This window comes from Carassius auratus, chromosome 16, assembly GCF_003368295.1.
Source record: "Carassius auratus strain Wakin chromosome 16, ASM336829v1, whole genome shotgun sequence".
Lineage (NCBI taxonomy): Eukaryota > Metazoa > Chordata > Actinopteri > Cypriniformes > Cyprinidae > Carassius > Carassius auratus.
Window position 1 is genome coordinate 17,185,784 of NC_039258.1, and position 19,220 is coordinate 17,205,003.

General features: G+C 36.8%; 1 protein-coding gene across 1 annotated transcript in view; it reads left to right on the forward strand.

Moving 5' to 3' along the window:
- prkcg (protein kinase C, gamma) overlaps window positions 1-19,220 on the forward strand; it is a 29,931-nt gene that overhangs the window by 1,365 nt on the left and 9,346 nt on the right. Inside the window, exons 2-10 of the mRNA XM_026284472.1 lie at window positions 454-799; window positions 4,029-4,060; window positions 5,471-5,550; window positions 7,848-7,959; window positions 8,575-8,703; window positions 11,962-12,118; window positions 12,243-12,444; window positions 14,293-14,475; window positions 17,478-17,651. Of these exons, the coding sequence (XP_026140257.1) occupies window positions 570-799; window positions 4,029-4,060; window positions 5,471-5,550; window positions 7,848-7,959; window positions 8,575-8,703; window positions 11,962-12,118; window positions 12,243-12,444; window positions 14,293-14,475; window positions 17,478-17,651 (1,299 nt within the window). The 5' untranslated portion in view covers window positions 454-569. The remainder of the gene's footprint in view (window positions 1-453; window positions 800-4,028; window positions 4,061-5,470; window positions 5,551-7,847; window positions 7,960-8,574; window positions 8,704-11,961; window positions 12,119-12,242; window positions 12,445-14,292; window positions 14,476-17,477; window positions 17,652-19,220) is intronic.

Sequence of the window (19,220 nt, forward strand, 5' to 3'; positions counted from 1 at the left end):
TTTGATATTATATATTTAATAAATTGTATAAAAAAGAATGTGGGGAGACAATGAGCTTGCAGAAAATGTGGAAGAGCAGGTGGTGGGTGGGTGTGTGTGCGTGAGTGTGTGTGTGTGTGTGTGTGTGTCTGTGTGTGTGTGCGTGTGTGTGTGTGTGTGTTTGTGTGTGTGTGTGAGTGTGTGTGTGTGCGTGTGTGTGTGTGTGTGTGTGTGTGTTTGAAATAGGGCAGAAGGTACACTAATCGCTATGCGTTTTGAAGTCCCAGTGGAAGTTTCTCTTAGAGTGTGTATTAACCTCTATTTCACTCTCTGTTTCTCACCCTCCCTTTTCTCCTCCTGGGAATATCTTCCTTTCATTTCCTCAACATCACAAACTGAACTGCCATCACATCCTATTGAATCCCTTCCTTTACGGCCCACATAACCTTTTACGTTTGATCTGTGTTTTACCAGACGTTTTTCTTCTCCCCATTTATAAATAAGGTCCTTAACACCTCGCTTGCATAACCCGTCCATCCTTCTCCCAGTCTTCTTCTCTGTGTCTTGTTCTCTCCAACCCAACTGGTAGCATGTCTACCCCGGTCTCTCCGTCTCCATCTCTTTCCCCCCTGGCCCTGTCCTCCCCATCTCCCTCCTCCTCCCCGCTCCCCTCTCCTCTTTCTCCTCCCCCCAGGCTGCCAGTCTTCCAGAGGAAGGGAGCTCTCAAGCACAAGAGGGTCATTGAAGTGAAGGACCACCAGTTCACAGCCCGATTCTTCAAGCAGCCTACTTTCTGCAGCCACTGCACTGACTTCATCTGGTACTTCACACCTTTAACACTGTTGGCCACATCTATAACTCCTAACATTATTATGCTGTAAACCGATACTTCTACCTTAACCTTTACACTGGACTGCATTTATGTATTGATTTAGTCCTAAAATGTTACTGTCTGTATCGTGATTCACGGCATAACTTTCAATGCTGTAACGGCCTGGTTACGTACTTTGTATATTTGTATAATCTGAAACCTCTTCAAATATAGTTAGCCATAACACCACATCATTATTTATTTATGAAAAGACTACATTTTTAAGTAATGAGGATTTTTTTTTCATCTTTATTATCTTTTTTATACTACACTGTTTAAAAGTTTTGGGTCTGTGTCTATATTTTAGAGCTTTTTATGCTCAGCCAGACCACATTAATTTAATCAAAAATACAGTGAAACTAGTAATGTTATGAAATATTTTTCAAATGGCTGTTTTCTAATATAGTGTTTTTGATATGTATGTAATTTATTTCTGTGATGGTAAAGCTGGGTTTTCAGCATCATTACTCCAGTCTTCAGTGTCACGTGATCCTTCAGAAATCATTCTAATATGCTGATTTGGTTCTCTAAAAAAGTTGTGCTACTAAATATTTATGTGGAGATTATGATACAATTTTTGCAACATTCTTTGATAGAACATTTTTTTAAATATAATTTTTGTAACAATGTAAATGTCACTTTTACTGGCACTTTTGATCAATTTGATTCATCAATGCAGAATAAAAGTATTAATTTCTTTAACCTGTTAACTGTCACTCACGTTTTTGAAGATAGACTTGATTGTTCATGATACAAACCTAAATTTTTATAATTCATGACTGAAAATATTTTGTAAGATGATTTTGATGTACCATTTTCATGGTAATGCAATGTCTGATTTTAAAATGGGTTTTGAAGGATGAATTTTGAGATTTTATGTTTTCAAGTGATATATAACTTCTGATGATTTCAAAAATGTGATAGAGAAAAAGGCAACGAGGAAGTCTTTTTTTTAAACAAAGGTCAAAGCTCCTTTTGTAATGTAGATTTCTGAGGGTGCACTCTTGTCATAAATTCATCTATTACTTTTCCTACATAATATATATTTGGTAAAATATATATTTGGGAGTCTTAGACCTTTCCAACGATATATAGTTTGTCAAGATTAGATTAGATTTGATTGTAATATAGTATAGTCAACGTAGGTGTCCCGTATACGGGACGGGGTGACATTTAACAGGTTAAAGATATGTATCTAACTGACCCCAAACTTTTGCATGGTGGTGTATGTAGAAAAATGTAAGTTCCAATAAGGCATATTTCCAAATAAATAAATTTAAACCTAAATAAAGCTTAATCAGGTTTATACTTAAAAAAAATACCATAAGAATAAGTAATACACTTAATTCAACATATTTGTGTAAATAAGTAAATCTTTCTATAAATATTTATATAATTTACTAGAAAACGAGACTAAAGAACACAGTTGACATTTACAATGAGTACACTTTCGATGACACAGAGAGAGCAGAAGAACACTGTCCCGCACATGTGTTACATGACTACGCTTGTTCTCAGTTTCCTCTGTACCTCATAAAACTCATGCCCCAAAGGAGTCTTTTAAATTAGGCAGTCCTCTCTGTTTGAGCTGCCATTTAACCACAAGCTCCACAGAACCCACATAGGACTGCGGCCGGCCATATGGCCCACGCATTGCCCACTTATAGACCTCATGTTCATCAGTACAACTCAAATAGCTTCTGATAGATGCATCTGTTTCTCAGTTCGTCCATTCATTTCAGTTCATTTAAGGTTCATTGCTGTCTGTCTATTGGAGTGTTCATTGCTGTCTGTCTATTGGAGTACAGCATTTCCAAGTATATTTGTATATTTTTAAGCTTTATAATTTTCACAAACTCAAAGTACTCCTAATTTCTCAAGAAACAATTCCTATTATTATTATCACTGTTGAAAACTAGTGCTGACAAATGACAAATCTTGATTAATCACATCTAAAATAAAGATTTTTGCTTGCATTATATATGTGTGTGTACTGTGTATATTTATATAAATACACACACATGCATGTGTATATTTAAGAAAAATATGTTTTGTTTATATATTAAATGTATTTATTCATAATGTAAACAGACATAAATATTTTCAAAATATATACTGTGTGTGTATTTATATATACATAATAAATATACACAGTATACACACATAAGCAAAAACTTTTATTTTGGATGCAATTAACCGCAAATTAATCATTTGACTGCATTATTAATATAACAGTTGTGACGCTTGATATTTTTGTGGCAATCATGGTAGACTTCTAGTATTCTTAAATGCATACAGAGTTCAAAAGAACAACATTTATTTAAAATATAATTTGTATATATTTTTAATAAAGTATACCTCATGTGCCCTTATTTGGTTGTTCCTGTTCCTGTCCTCATTGACTCTTAATTAGTCATTCTGTTCACCTGTGTTCCTCCCAATTTCCTCGTTAAGTCATGTATTTAGTTCTAGTGTGTGTGTATGTGTGTGGTTCTCCTTTGTTGGGTCAACCAGTTGTGTACATGTGACTTTGTTCCCTACCAAGTGTGGATTTACCCTGTGTGTTGATTTAATAAATGACAGTTTTGTTTATCCACGGCTCCTTCCTTCCTTCAGGCAATGTATTGTGTCAATAGGGTGAATTCAGGTCAATTGAACCGTTTTTTGACATTGAGATGACTGTGAGTACAGACAAATTCTCCCAAACTAAACCCACAATAGAAAAATCCCTGCTGAATCCTATTTATTTGAGTCTTCTTTTCTATCCATCTGTCTCTGTGCCCTTGTCCTGTCTCAACCTATATTTCTGAGGATATGTTGATTGGTCTGAAGGATGCTCTTAAAGAGTAGTGTATATACACTCCGATACATTTCAGAGCAGATCATGCCCAAAGTGCTGGGTGTCAAAGTATCTTATTTTAGCACTTGAGGGATTTATGCTAAGTTGTGTTTTGCATAGCAGAGGTTTCAGGAGCAGAGCAACCTGTTATTATGATGAACTGAAGAGCACTTAAATTGCCCGTCGGATGAGGATTTCTTGAAATTACCTTATCTGTCATGGCCTTAGCAGCTCATACACAACAACGCATCTCTCTATGATCTTCTCTTTTCACAAATCTATTTAATTATACACAATATAATTAGACACATGATGAGAGTTGTTGTTTATATTTTACAGGGGAATTGGCAAGCAAGGATTCCAGTGTCAAGGTAATAATTTTGAATGTATAACACTTTACCATTGTTACATTCATTCCACAGATTCATTTATCGTCAAAGATTTTTTTCAGATCTTCCTGCCCATCCATAGCAGTGTTTTAATTTTTCATAAGCCATTAATTTTATTGGCTATTAAATAAATACTGTTAATTATTATCATGCATGAAAATCCAAGGATGTAATTGAATATTCAATATGTAAATGGGGCCAAATTTGAAGTGTAAGTCTCTTTCATTGAAAAACCCATCAATTTGATGTGAATATTGGGGGAATGCATGTCCCCCTCATTGTCTGTAGTGGTTATGGCCCTGTGAAGAGACGAAAGTGTTTTGCTGAAGCAATTCATCTTTGACGATAGGTAAGCTGAGGCAGCAATATCTGAGCAAAGCCATTTTTTGACCCGAGTTCAAGCCCCAGCTTGTGGTCCTTTCTGATCCCATTCCTCTCTCTCTCCTTTTCACTTCACTTTTTGTCCGCTCTCTGTTCTGTCCTGTAGTCAAAAATGCCAAAAAAGGGTTATAACTTTAAGTCAGCAAGAACAATTCACCCTTTCTGAGTGCATGTTATAGATCTTATTGTATTGATTTAATCCCTATTATTACTTTTGTCATGCATTATGGCATTTATGGCAAGATTTACTAACAGCTTGCACTACTGCAAATCCTTATGTTCTGCAAACTACTATCAGCAAGCAGTGAAACATAAGAGATGAAAAGGTGTGCTACAGTTATTTTGGCAGCTGAACTGATTGCATATGCATTTGTAGGAGTTTCTCTTTCAGAAGCTAATTTTATGGGAGGAGAGTGTTTAAGTGAATCATGCGAGGTGATTTACTAAGGTTTCAGACTTCCTACGTGGTTTGGAAAAGTATGGAATTTGATCTGGGTAATTTCCAGGTTTCATTTTCTTCATCTAGTAAGATGGCAGCGATGCATAGAGGAAACCGTTATATATATGTATACTGTATATACAGTATAAAACAAGAAATTGTAATGCGTAAGCATACAAGAAAAATTCCAATATGCATTCTAGAGTGCACAAAAAGATTATTTTTGAGAAAGTTTTTAGGGACCCTGTATGTTGTCACTTTGAGAAAATATATTAATAAACCCTAAAAAAATACAACTATTTACAGGTGAATATATATATATGCCAAATATAAAGATGAAAATAATTATCCTATTTTATGGTAAGCATGGTCTGGAAACCTACTGAGATGTTTGGAAAAGTATGGCATTTTGAGATGGGAAATGTGTAGGAATCGTGAGGTTTACGGTAGTCAGTTTAATGGTATTTGGGCTGTTATTTAACTTCCAAAAGAAGCATGTCTTTATAAACCTTGATGACTTTCATTTGACACAACAGAATTGCTTTACTATATATGCTGTATGTTTCTTTTAGTCTGCAGTTTTGTGGTGCACAAACGCTGCCATGAGTTTGTCACTTTTACTTGTCCCGGAGCCATCACTGCTCCCAAAGAGGTATGTATGTACTGTGAGAGTTGTTCTCTGTTAATGTATACAGTAATCAGTAAAAAGTAATCTTTTTGACATTTAGCATTATATATTTTTTTTACATCATTTTTCTTTTCCTTTCATTATTTTGCTTGATCATCATATAACTCTTCTTTTCATGCTTGATGTTCTGCTATGATCACCGCAGTTCATCTTTTATTCTACTGTATCATCCGTACACCATCTGTCTCTCGCCTCTTCATTCTCACATTTTTGCCTTGCAAGCCATTTCTTTTTTGGCTGAGTAAGCCAATATGGAAGTAGGTCTCACCGTCACACTCATCTTTTCCTTTTCTTGATGAGCCTTTTATTGCTCTCTCTTGCATTCCTTCTTTAAATGAGGAGGCTTTAAAGGAAAGAGAATATCAATTTTCTCTCTCTCTCTTGCACTCTCTTATTCATGCTACACTACGATAAAACGTGCAGGGAATGTGATATGATGGTGTTACACTGCTACTCACACTCACGTAGTGCTGAGTGAGTGTAAGAATACGTGTGAAAGATGAAAGCAAGGAAGAGGCTTTATCGTAACACACTTCCATTGTTCCAAATCCTAGTAAGCACTAAGCAGCCTACTGTATGTAGGCAGCTCTTTTCATCAAAGGTATCATGGGCCGCTTCCAAAAGCTGTTTCAAAAGGCAGACGAATTAATTTTGCTGCCTGCAAATATACTTACTTTTGACATCACATTCCCACATATTTTGTGGGGAATGCACTGTGACAGTGATTACAATGAAGTGAGATAAATGTTGATTATAAACCTACTGTATATTTCATTCAGTACAAGTGATGAAACATAGTTTGCATAGTAATAGTTTATTATTTTATCCAGTATCTGTGTCTGAGCTACATAACATAAGATAATCTCCTGCCTAAATTTGGTAATGCTTGCCTGCTTTTATTTATTTATTTATTTATTTATTTATTTATTTATTTATTTATTCATGAAAATTCATTTTAAATTAGGTAAAATGTAGACTTGTAAATAGAATTGTTAAAATATTATATTATATTATATTATATTATATTATATTATATTATATTATATTATATTATATTATATTAAAATGTATTTAAATTAACTTCTCAGTTTTTTTGTGCATATACAGCTTGTTGGCATTTACAGCATGGATTATTAAATAACTCTAAATCATAATATAATAACTGTCCAAATTCCAAATTCCTGTTCAAATTCCTATTATTAGCATAACTTTTTAATGAATTCATCTGTGAGAGTCTCTTGCCATATGCTTTGTTCATTCCCAGAATAAAAACCTAATCCAAGATGCTGGATGGTATACTTCATTCAATATTATTCATAACTTTTTTATTTAAATACAAGGTTTACAGTATGTATTTTACGGCTATTTGAATATCTGATGCACTGTTAGCTTAGCAACATGCTAACGTTAAACTCTTCACTTGAAATGAACACGAATTTAGTGTGTAAAGCAGTATTTAGTGGCACATGGCATGTAGAGCATTCCAGATCAGCCACTTGTTAAGATGCTGTCTTAAAAGCCAGCTGCCCGTGTAGGCAGTGAGGCAACATACTAGTTTCTAAACAGAGCTGATGTCTTTATTTCACCCTTAAAGACTGAGATTTTTTCATAACAGCTAAATAAAATGGTTGTAAAATGAGTTAAAGAGGAGTGCTTGTGTGCGGCTGTGCATCTGCGACTAGGCCGTGAGGAAGGGTAGACAATGATGCAGATGAGGCAGACAGAGAGGAAGAGAAGCGAAGAGGAAGATTGTCAGAGGATGAAGAATAGGAGCAGGCAGCATGCAGAGAGTGAGAAAGAGGGGGAGAGAGAGAAACAGGGTGGGGTGGAAAGGGTTTAAGCATTTAGGAGGATTCAGTTTTCACAGCTGAGCTGAAGTCATATATTCATCCACCATTCATCCTCAAAATAGTCCTAGCTAATTGGCTCCCAGTGAAAAAGTCACTTCAAAATGAAGCCTTTCCTCTGGACCTTTAAAGCGAGAGAGAGAGAGAGAGAGAGAGAGAACCAGAGGGAACGTAGAGTATCTGTTTGTTTGTGCATATGCTTTCTGTGTCTGTGCATAAAGATTGTCCTATTTATAGAGCAAAGAACATTATGAGAGGGTTTCTTATCAGACACATAGTTTAAATCTCTTTTTCGTTCTCTCATGGCCTACCCGTTTCCTAGAACTGGGTGTACATGGCGTCTCTCTGTGTTAAATATGAAATCACATCACAGTACTAAATGAGTACAATGTTTTTGTCTGTCCCTCTCTCTAGGATCTCAAGAGCAAGCACAACTTTAAAGTGCATACATACTCCAGTCCAACCTTCTGTGATCACTGTGGGTCTCTGCTGTATGGCCTCATACATCAGGGCATGAAATGTGCCTGTGAGTCTATTTATATTGAGATCCCAATGAAGTGCATCCATTCTAGACTGTAGACTGACATGTCAAGTCTCATGCTTGAATACATAATGGTGAAGAACAACATTCGTATAGATTAAATTGAGTTTTTATAACATTTTAACCCCATTTTAGTTTCTATTGTATCCGTTTTTAGATCTAAATTGGTGTAGCATAATCACAGAGATTGCTGTCATTACATTAACATAATTTTATGTAATTATATAACTGTAGAGTAATGCTTTTCAGGCTTTAAATAGATATCTCATATTGTATATTAGATTGAATTAATTCCCTTTAACTCTGATTTAATCCATGTAATAACAACCATGTCATCTAATATAATTTGCATGACACTTTCAGAAAATAATAAAGCAGGCAGTGGCAGCTCACAGCACTTGCTGTTTCTGTATGTTGTCTTGTAATGATTTGTATTAGATTGAAAAAGGTTTACAGTATAAGGCAGACGGCTCTTTAAAATTGTTGTTTTTGGACTGAAAGGAGACTATATACATTATATGTAATTTTCTTTTCCCTCACACTCTTTCTTTCTCTTTTATTTTTGTGGCATGTGTGTGTTTGTGTGTCTGTGTGAGAGAGGTTGTGAAATGAATGTACACAAGCGCTGTCAGAGCAGCGTCCCCAGCCTGTGCGGACAGGACCACACTGAGAAAAGAGGACGGATTCGCCTGACCGTGCGTGGAGAGAAAGAGGACATATATATCACAGGTGAACACAACTGTGCATTTTACAAACTGATGAACACTATTAGTCTTCTCGGTAACACTTGAGTACAGGGACCAATTCTCACTATTAACTAGTTGCTTATTAGCATGCCTATTATTATTAGGGTTGCACTTTATTTTACAGTACGTGTACTAACATGTACTTATAGTGTATATATCTAAGAAAGTTCTGGTAATACAAGGTAACTACATGGGGTTAGGTTTAGGAGTAGGTTCAGGGTTAGTACCTAGTTATTACATAGTTATTGTAATTACTATAATAAGTACCTAGTATGTACATGAGGAACAGGACTGTAAAATAAAGTGCTACAATTATTAGCATATTAGCTGTTTATTAGTAGATATAAAGCACATTTTCTACATGACCAAATTCTACAGCCCTCATCCTACCCAAAATCTAAATTTAACAACTACCGTAGGCTACTAATTTAAGGGTTTTATTGAGGCAAAAGTCGGAGTTAATGGTTTGTTAATGGTGAGAATTGGACCTTAAAATAAAGTGTGACTATCTTCACAAATAACACATTTATTAAGGCAGTTAATTTCAGTATCACTAGATGTTTTTGTGGGAACATATGTTTTACTTGTTTTTAAATGTTACATGTTTTTATATTTGTGCTATGACACATAAGATGTCTTGACATTTTTGACTTTTTCAAATGCAACCATTTAACCCACATACATACATACATACATATATATATATATCTGTCAATTTCTATAAACTATCATTTGTTTATAAACTAGATAAGCCCTATCATAGTTATATAGCTTGTATTAATTATATATTTTAGCTTTCTTAATTATATTGAGTTATATTAATAAATTGCATATATATATATATATATATATACATACAGTATTGTTCAAAATAATAGCAGTACAATGTGACTAACCAGAATAATCAAGGTTTTTCGTATATTTTTTTATTGCTACGTGGCAAACAAGTTACCAGTAGGTTCAGTAGATTCTCAGAAAACAAATGAGACCCAGCATTCATGATATGCACGCTCTTAAGGCTGTGCAATTGGGCAATTAGTTGAATTAGTTGAAAGGGGTGTGTTCAAAAAAATAGCAGTGTGGCATTCAATCACTGAGGTCATCAATTTTGTGAAGAAACAGGTGTGAATCAGGTGGCCCCTATTTAAGGATGAAGCCAACACTTGTTGAACATGCATTTGAAAGCTGAGGAAAATGGGTCGTTCAAGACATTGTTCAGAAGAACAGCGTACTTTGATTAAAAAGTTGATTAGAGAGGGGAAAACCTATAAAGAGGTGCAAAAAATGATAGGCTGTTCAGCTAAAATGATCTCCAATGCCTTAAAATGGAGAGCAAAACCAGAGAGACGTGGAAGAAAACGGAAGACAACCATCAAAATGGATAGAAGAATAACCAGAATGGCAAAGGCTCAGCCAATGATCACCTCCAGGATGATCAAAGACAGTCTGGAGTTACCTGTAAGTACTGTGACAGTTAGAAGACGTCTGTGTGAAGCTAATCTATTTTCAAGAATCCCCCGCAAAGTCCCTCTGTTAAAAAAAAAGGCATGTGCAGAAGAGGTTACAATTTGCCAAAGAACACATCAACTGGCCTAAAGAGAAATGGAGGAACATTTTGTGGACTGATGAGAGTAAAATTGTTCTTTTTGGGTCCAAGGGCCACAGGCAGTTTGTGAGACGACCCCCAAACTCTGAATTCAAGCCACAGTACACAGTGAAGACAGTGAAGCATGGAGGTGCAAGCATCATGATATGGGCATGTTTCTCCTACTATGGTGTTGGGCCTATTTATCGCATACCAGGGATCATGGATCAGTTTGCATATGTTAAAATACTTGAAGAGGTCATGTTGCCCTATGCTGAAGAGGACATGCCCTTGAAATGGTTGTTTCAACAAGACAATGACCCAAAACACACTATAAACGGGCAAAGTCTTGGTTCCAAACCAACAAAATTAATGTTATGGAGTGGCCAGCCCAATCTCCAGACCTTAATCCAATTGAGATCTTGTGGGGTGATATCAAAAATGCTGTTTCTGAAGCAAAACCAAGAAATGTGAATGAATTGTGGAATGTTGTTAAAGAATCATGGAGTGGAATAACAGCTGAGAGGTGCCACAAGTTGGTTGACTCCATGCCACACAGATGTCAAGCAGTTTTAAAAAACTGTGGTCATACAACTAAATATTAGTTTAGTGATTCACAGGATTGCTAAATCCCAGAAAAAAAAAATGTTTGTACAAAATAGTTTTGAGTTTGTACAGTCAAAGGTAGACACTGCTATTTTTTTGAACACACCCCTTTCAACTAATTGCCCAATTGCACAGCCTTAAGAGCGTGCATATCATGAATGCTGGGTCTTGTTTGTTTTCTGACAATCTACTGAACCTACTGGTAACTTGTTTGCCACGTAGCAATAAAAAATATACTAAAAACCTTGATTATTCTGGTTAGTCACATTGTACTGCTATTATTTTGAAAAATACTGTATATATATATATATATGTGTGTGTGTGTATATAATATTATATTGTTTCTTTAACATTTATTGCTAGAAAATTACAATTTAAAATAAATCTGTAGGATTATGGCTGAATGTATTCCCCAGGTTTTAGTAAAAGTATTGCAAAAAATGTCAAACCCTTTATGAAAAGAAAACATCTGCCCTTGTTTTATTTCCTATTTGTAGAAAGTGCTAAGTAATGTTTATTAAGATTCCCCTTTTTATACTCCAGTGAAGAATTACACCTTAGCTCACAGAGAATTAGCTATTTTAAGGAAGTCCACTGGAGATGCATTATGAGACACATAGCAGAGCTCAACTTTCCTCCAGCAGAGGGAAATGTGTGCATATAGCATCATCAGTACATGAGGAAAAAGATAATTATACACTCACACAATATGCTGTATTGCAATGCATTAGCTGCACTGTGTCAACTTAACTGAGCCCGTGGCTCTTAGATCAGTGCCACCATAGAGAGGCTAATGAGTAGTGAGAAGACTACTAATGCTCTACGGAGAATGTGAGCTTTTAAAATGAATGCATGCATACTCTTTTAAAGGCAACCAGCAGCATGTCATTCTGACAGGTCAATTTAACAAAACAGCTGAAGGCACATTCACTGGATGAAGCAAAGCAGCACAACCACTTTTTTCTATTGCATGGCATATTTCATGCAATATTCAGTACTGGTATGTATGGACACACATAATCAGTTCTCAATCTGTAATGTATGTTCCAGTCCATGAAGCACTTAACCTGATACCCATGGATCCTAACGGCCTGTCGGACCCTTATGTGAAGCTCAAACTCATTCCTGATCCAAAAAGCCAGAGCAAACAGAAAACCAAAACCATCCGTTCTACACTCAACCCAATCTGGAACGAGAGCTTCACCTTGTGAGTCATATTTGTGTTTCTTTGTTTGTTTGTGCGTATGATGGTGAAGTTGTTGCCAGGGAGTTGCTGTGGTTTTCTGAGTGAATTCTGGGTTATCTCTCTCTGTCCTCCTGTCTGTGTGTAGTTCAGTGCGTGGGAGGCAGTGGGACAGGCGTTTGTCTGTAGAGGTCTGGGACTGGGATCGGACCTCACGGAATGACTTCATGGGCGCTCTGTCGTTCGGCGTTAGTGAGATATTCAGACGTTCAGTCAGCGGCTGGTTCAAACTACTCAACCAGGATGAGGGAGAGTATTATAACATCCCTGTACCTGACCCGGACCTGCAGGTACTCTCTCATATCATCTGCACTTTTTAATGCTTATTATGCTTATTTTTATTCATTCCTGCTGACTTTTTTGTGATTTGCCACATTTATGATCTAACCAATTTTACTAGCTTTTAAACAGTTTATTTCATTTTTGGTAATATTCTTGTTTACACCTTTGTGTGTGTGTGTCTGTTTCTGCATGTTTGTGTGGTTTACAAGGACACAGATTTGCGTAATGACATGGGTATGAGAGGTATTACAATGTGAAGGTGATTTTATGTGGACACTTTGGTGTACCCGTAATTGAAATGGCTTATAAATCATACAGAATGAGTTTTTTGAAAATCGTTTTCTGTGAGGGGTAGGTTTAATTTAGGGTTGGTGTAGTGCTGTAGAAAATACAGTTTGTTCAGTATAAAAACTATTATGTCAATGGAGAGTCCCCATAAACCATAAAAACCAGTGTGTGTGTGTGGGGGCTCATGTATCTCCTACATTATGGGGATCATATGTCCCCACAACTACAGTACATCAACTATAGTAATTCAAGTATATTTTGACTTTATGGAGACATTTTACTGCTTATAAATCATACAGAATTAACTTTTTTAAACATCAAACAGAAATCAGACATCACACAGAACGTTTTGTATGATGGGTAAGGTTAGGGGTAGGGTTAGGGTTAGGGTAAGGGGATAGAAAATAGTTTGTATGGTATAAAATCTAAAAACCATGTCCCCATAAAACATGGAAACCCACCGTGTGTGTGTGTGTGTGTGTGTGTGACATTTGTGTTCTTTTTCCAAATGCATGTAATTGATCTTTAATCGAACAATTCATTAATGCATACGTTTCTACTTTTTTTTTACGATTATTTTTGCCATTTTTTTGCCTTTATGATGATATTACATTAGTTGACAGGAAGCTAAGTGGGAGAGAGAAAGGGGGATGAGATCGGGAAAGGTCCATGATCCAAGAACTCAGGACTGTCAACGAGGCTATTAGTGCAGACTTGTTTCTGCTTTTTTAAATATTTAACTAATGAATTAATCTTTTTTTTCCGTCTTCTTTTTTTGGGACCTCATAATTTTTTTTATCAAACTATCATAACTGGATCTTCTGGTGAAATGACAGACTTCTCTCTGGTGATAAATGCAGGACTTCTCTGATCCTCACAAACTTCACCTCTTTCTTACAATGAACTGCAAGCTCACATTCAGATCTGCCCCATCCAGTCAACAACCAACCGATACTGTAGATCCAAGTTTTTGATCATCTGTATCCTTCAGAGCTACACTGCAAAATCAAAAGAAATAAAATATCTGCTACTTCGGTGAATTTTACCTACCATAAGCACTACTGTAGGGAGCATATAACTTTTGAGTTGCCTTCCATAAGTTGTGGTAAAGACAGAAAAGTTGGCTGAAATCTTCAAGTGACTGTCCATAAAGCATCATCATTGTGCCCTTGAGCAAAGCACTTTACTCCATTTTGCTCCAGGGGAGATTATCCCTGTAATAGATGTACTGTAAGTCACTTTAGATAAAAGTGTCAACATGCAATATTCAGCCAAGAGAGTGCTGTAGAAGCCTAGGGCCATCTCAGATCCACAAATAAACTAAAATCAAATGCTCTTTTTGACATCATACAGTCACAAACAGCCACATCTACAAATTCTGTAAATGTCATCTTAGTCTGACCACATTCTGTGAGCACCATAATTGTCACTTTCATAGCACATCCACAGGAGGGCAGTGTAGCTCTTTATTGAAACAAACTATTCTTATGCTCTCTCCCTCCCTCTCCCGCTTTCTCTCTCTCTCTCTCTCTCTCTCTCTCCTCCCATCTTTCTCCTCATTTCTAAAGGTACCAGAATGTGCTATCACACCCTCTATTCCTCCTGATCATCTTACTGTGACGACGCCTGTTCCTACTGTGACCCCTCCTGCTCTGAGTCCGACTCCCACTGCACTGCACACGGGCAAAGGCCAAGTCAGGCTACACGATTTCAACTTCCTCATGGTTCTGGGCAAAGGGAGCTTTGGCAAGGTGCTTGAAACTACATACTTTTTTCCACACACGTATACACACATAGTGGGATCCAGAAGGCCACAATGAAAATACAGGATTCAAAATCAAATTTAAACCTGGAAATAGGATTCAGGATTTTATAAAATGAGAAACAATTAAATGATATGTTTTAAAATGAATAGTGTAGGTTGTCACTAAAGCAAATAAACACCTAATTTTAACAAGTCACGTCAAGTCTGACATTTGGACCCTGCTGTATGTGTAATAAATCGTTGTATTTGTCCTCAGAACGGAATCTTTAAAGGAGACTCTCTAGACTCAGACTCAGACAGAACTCCCACAGTCCGCCCACTCTGTTCACTGACCGTCTGATGCATATTGAACACCAAAATGGCAAGCGCTGACTATGATCAACAAGTTTGAGTCTGTTTGGCTGGCTTAACACAACTTCCAAGAGTACAGATACCATTTTTCATAATTAGTCTGTCAGTAAACAATTAATGTTTATAAGGTAATGAGTTGATATAGTGATTGCTTTGAAGGACAAAATAATGAGTCTGGCGGCTTAGAGACATATAATCTATAACAAATATATAGATTAGATCCTTTCAAGTTTAAACTAGATTAGTTACAGTGCAGTGCACTGGAGTGAATTTATTAATCATCAAGGGTTGTCCATATTCTCATGTGCTTTTAATTATTTTGCACTAATTAGTTTAACACCTACAAACTACTGGAGAAGTCAACAATAATAGTTAGTGACATTGACAAGCTCTTGTGTCAGGGGGTTAAAAGGATAACTCTGGCATAATTTACTCACCCTCATGTCGTTTCAAATCTGTGTGACTTTCTTTTGCAGAACATTAATAAATAACATACTAAATAAAATAAAATATTTTTTGTTGATATCCAGAATGTTATGGTTACCATTGACTTCCATTAAATGCAAAACAATTCTCAAATTACCACAGAAGAAAGTAAGTCATATAGGTTTAATATGACATGAGGGTGAGTAAATGATTCCAGAATGTTCATTTTTCTGTAAATTATCCCTTTATGACACACTCTAGATTTAATGAGTACAAAGACAGTTTTAACAGTCATAATTCTGGAGAGAAATAGCTCAAACATTGGACAAGGGTGAAACGTGTCCATGTGATGAATTAAATTGAGTATACTTTGAAAATCAGTTGCTGCATCTGCAATCGGATCCTGTGTAGTAGGTACTGGAGTTGGGGCACTTAAACTTTGAACTGAGACTTCAAACTCTGACTCGAAACTTGACTTTGACTGCAGTTATGAATAAACTTAGACTTAAGTGGACACGGACTTTAGGACACTTACAGAGTAAAGATGGCATGTAACATGAAAGAAAAAAATTAAGATAAAGTGACCTTAATACTTAATACATTCAGACTCAATTGGTTAAGCACTAGGACTCAGACCAAACACTAATAGGCACTGCCTTTTTTTTTTACATTTTGCCTACTGTTTTATGAGCTATGAATTTGGACATGCTACTCAACTCACATACTGCTTTTAATTAATAATTTTTGTCCACAAGGTGGCAACACTGGACCAGATTGTTTTTTCACAAGGAAACGGCAGAGAGGAACACAAACAATAAAATACTGGAGAACTTAACAACAATAGATGGCCTTGTTGACGAGCACTTGTATGAGGGGGGTTAAGAGATAAGTATATTTGTGTCAAAGTATACTTCGGCCTTCAGCCTAAGTAGGTGGGTTTGGGACAAAACAGGCTGCAAGGCAGACCAGATTTTTATGCCGAAAGTCAGGCTACTGGAGACCGCACTCACCCATAAACAAACACGTCTACTTCTATGTTCCCTGTAGATGCAATAAGGAGTGCGAAGGGTACAGTGACCTTGGAACTGAATTAGGCCCTTGTCTCATTCGTTCCTGGGCTGCTGCTGCTAATTCAGGCAGAAGGAGAAACGTTAAAGCTTTGGTCCCAGCTGCAAGAAGAGAGGGCTGATTTCCCTATCTAAAATGTGCAGCTGTGGCTCTTCCTTGCATCCTCTAGTAGGAGGCAGAAGCTCTGACTCAAGGCCTAGTAAGATGCAGACCTTATTCACCATAAAATACCTGGAGCTATGTAGTCACACGGTCATTTGGGTGTTTGGCCAGTCTTGTTATGTGATAAATAAAGCAGAATTTGTGATACGTGTAAGAAACTCCTGGTGATAGCAAATCCAAGAGCAGCCATGGGATTGTTGGAATGTTTCAGAACGAATGCCTTGTTTTGGTCAAACAAAATGTTCAGTTCTTCTGTCTGTGCTGAGCAGAATCTAAATGCTGCTGTCGTGTGTCAGCACAGAGCACACAAGTGAAGGACTCTGAGCTGTTTGATCCCTGTGGAGGAATGACATTGGTGTGTGTGTGTGTGTGTGCGTGTGTGTGTGCGCATTTTGCACTCTCTTGCTTAAGTGTGTGGAGGAATGTTGGTTTCCTTTGTGGTTTTGTTCATGTACAGTATATAAAATCATTTTAAAGTAAATGATGTGTGTCCATGAGCATAACTGGTGTGCATACGCATGTGCACAAACTTGTGTGTGTGTGTGTGTGTGTGTGTGTGTCCTCACAAGATATTTGGTTATATAAGAGGCCAGGGTTATACTCAGTAGACAGCACATCCTCCAGGGCGAAGAACCGTGCTAAAGAAAGGATAGAAACGAAGGAAGAGATTAAAGAGAAGAGCAGAGGAGAGAGACCTGGGACCCAGAGATAGAAAAATCACACAAAGCAGAAAAAAAAAGACAGGACGAGAACAGAATCACACGTGTAAATGAAATTAAAGATTTTCTGTTCATTTTTTTTTGTTTGATTTGAGGTAATATTCCCTTATGAACGTTAAACTCGCTTTGAATTATGTTTTCTGCTCTTGCTTTGTGTTTGGACAACCGAGTCGCTGCAGTAGGAATGTGAGCAGAAGATGATGAAATCTTAATTATTAATGTTCAAGAAATCTTAGCGCAAGGTTTCCTTGTCATCCTGCAGGTCCTGCTGGCAGAGGAGAGGGGCAGCGAGCGCTTGTTTGCGGTGAAGGTGTTGAAGAAGGACGTGCTGTTTCAGGATGAGGACACAGAGAGCGCTATGGTGGAGAGAAGAGTGCTGGGCCTCGCCGGGCGACCTCACTTCCTGACCTCCCTGTACTGCGCCTTTCAAACCGAGGTCTGTGTGTTCATCGATGTGTATGAGAGTGTGTAAACGGTTAATGATTAAAAGAGAGTGGGAGCCTAGGGACAAGGTTTATACATGCAAATGCACATTTGCAAATTATGAAATATATATGGGCTGAAATGTCATTCGGCCCTTAGTGCTGGAACAGATGCACTCTTCACCTTCAGGGCCATTTTTAAATCACTTTTCTGACCTCGCACAGCTGGAACATGAGTACTGACATTTTGTGAGTCCTGCATGTCCACATGTGGTCTCCCAGGGCAGAAACTAGATATTTTTAAAGCTGCAGTCCGTAAGTTTAGCCTCTTTGACAATCACAGATTCTAGCCTATGTCTTGGAATATCTGACACACATAATCATTTTCACCATATATTGTCATCTGAATAAGTGCGTAACAAGTCTGCCACGTTTATTCTTACCAACGGAGGATAAAAGCATTGCAATAAATCGCGCTACCAATGCTGATTTAATCGAAATTAGCTCATATCACATCAAACCGTGCAAATTGTGTCATACTTTATACTTTATTCTCAAATTGATGTTAACAACCTCGGCATTACATGACTACTGTACGTGAATATAATGTGTATAAGCGAGTAGATTTAAATTTCTGTATAGTCTAATCTCTAATTGTCATACCATTCCAATTTCATATAAACAAATTATTTTAACAGAGAAAGCTAAATATGCTCCCCTTCGAACTGGTTGTCTTTAAAATACAAATCTTGTGTAATCCCATGCTATCTATATTTAGAAGCACATTTAAAGTTGAAACATAATTTAATTTCATTCACATGTGTTTCATAAACACATAATGCTTGCTGGATAACAATTTGCCATCAAAATGATACATTTAATCATTCCAGCTGCTGTGAGAAAAGGCTATAAGCAATCCAACCTCCTCAAGATCCCCCTATTGCTTCACAATAGGATAGTAGCCGGGGCAACTTCTTTATGTTTACAGACGTGATGTAATAATGCAGCAGCATGCTTGAATTTCCAGTGAAAACCTACCTGTACCACTCAAATTAGAAAACATTATTATAAGCTAACTGTTGAACACTGGCTGGTTATGTACATGCTCAAATATTGATTTTGGATCATTTTTAGCCAAAAGTTACGGACGCAGTATTTTTTTGTTTTTGTTGTGTTGGTTGATAGTATACTGACACCTAGTGGCGTGGATGCAGCATCATACTAAAGTTTTCAGGTTCTGATGCCATTCTGCAGGTGATAGTGTCTGTTAACACAGGATTACCAAAACAATCAAAGCATGTCGGGGTTACCATAACTAGAAAATTGTAAAAAATGTTTATATCTTTACAAAACTCAGAATTACAATTTATAAACTCATGACTGCAGCCACGTGATGCTGAACCTATTAAAATGATGGCAGCTTCAGCAGTAAAATGTAGTAACTATTAATGTAATATATAATATAAAATGTAATATTTCTGTTCTGTTTTGCCTATTATTAATGTTAATAATGCAAGATTAATCTGAAAATAAACAAAAGACATTTCATAATATAGTTTAATGTAGCCACCAGCACAGATTTA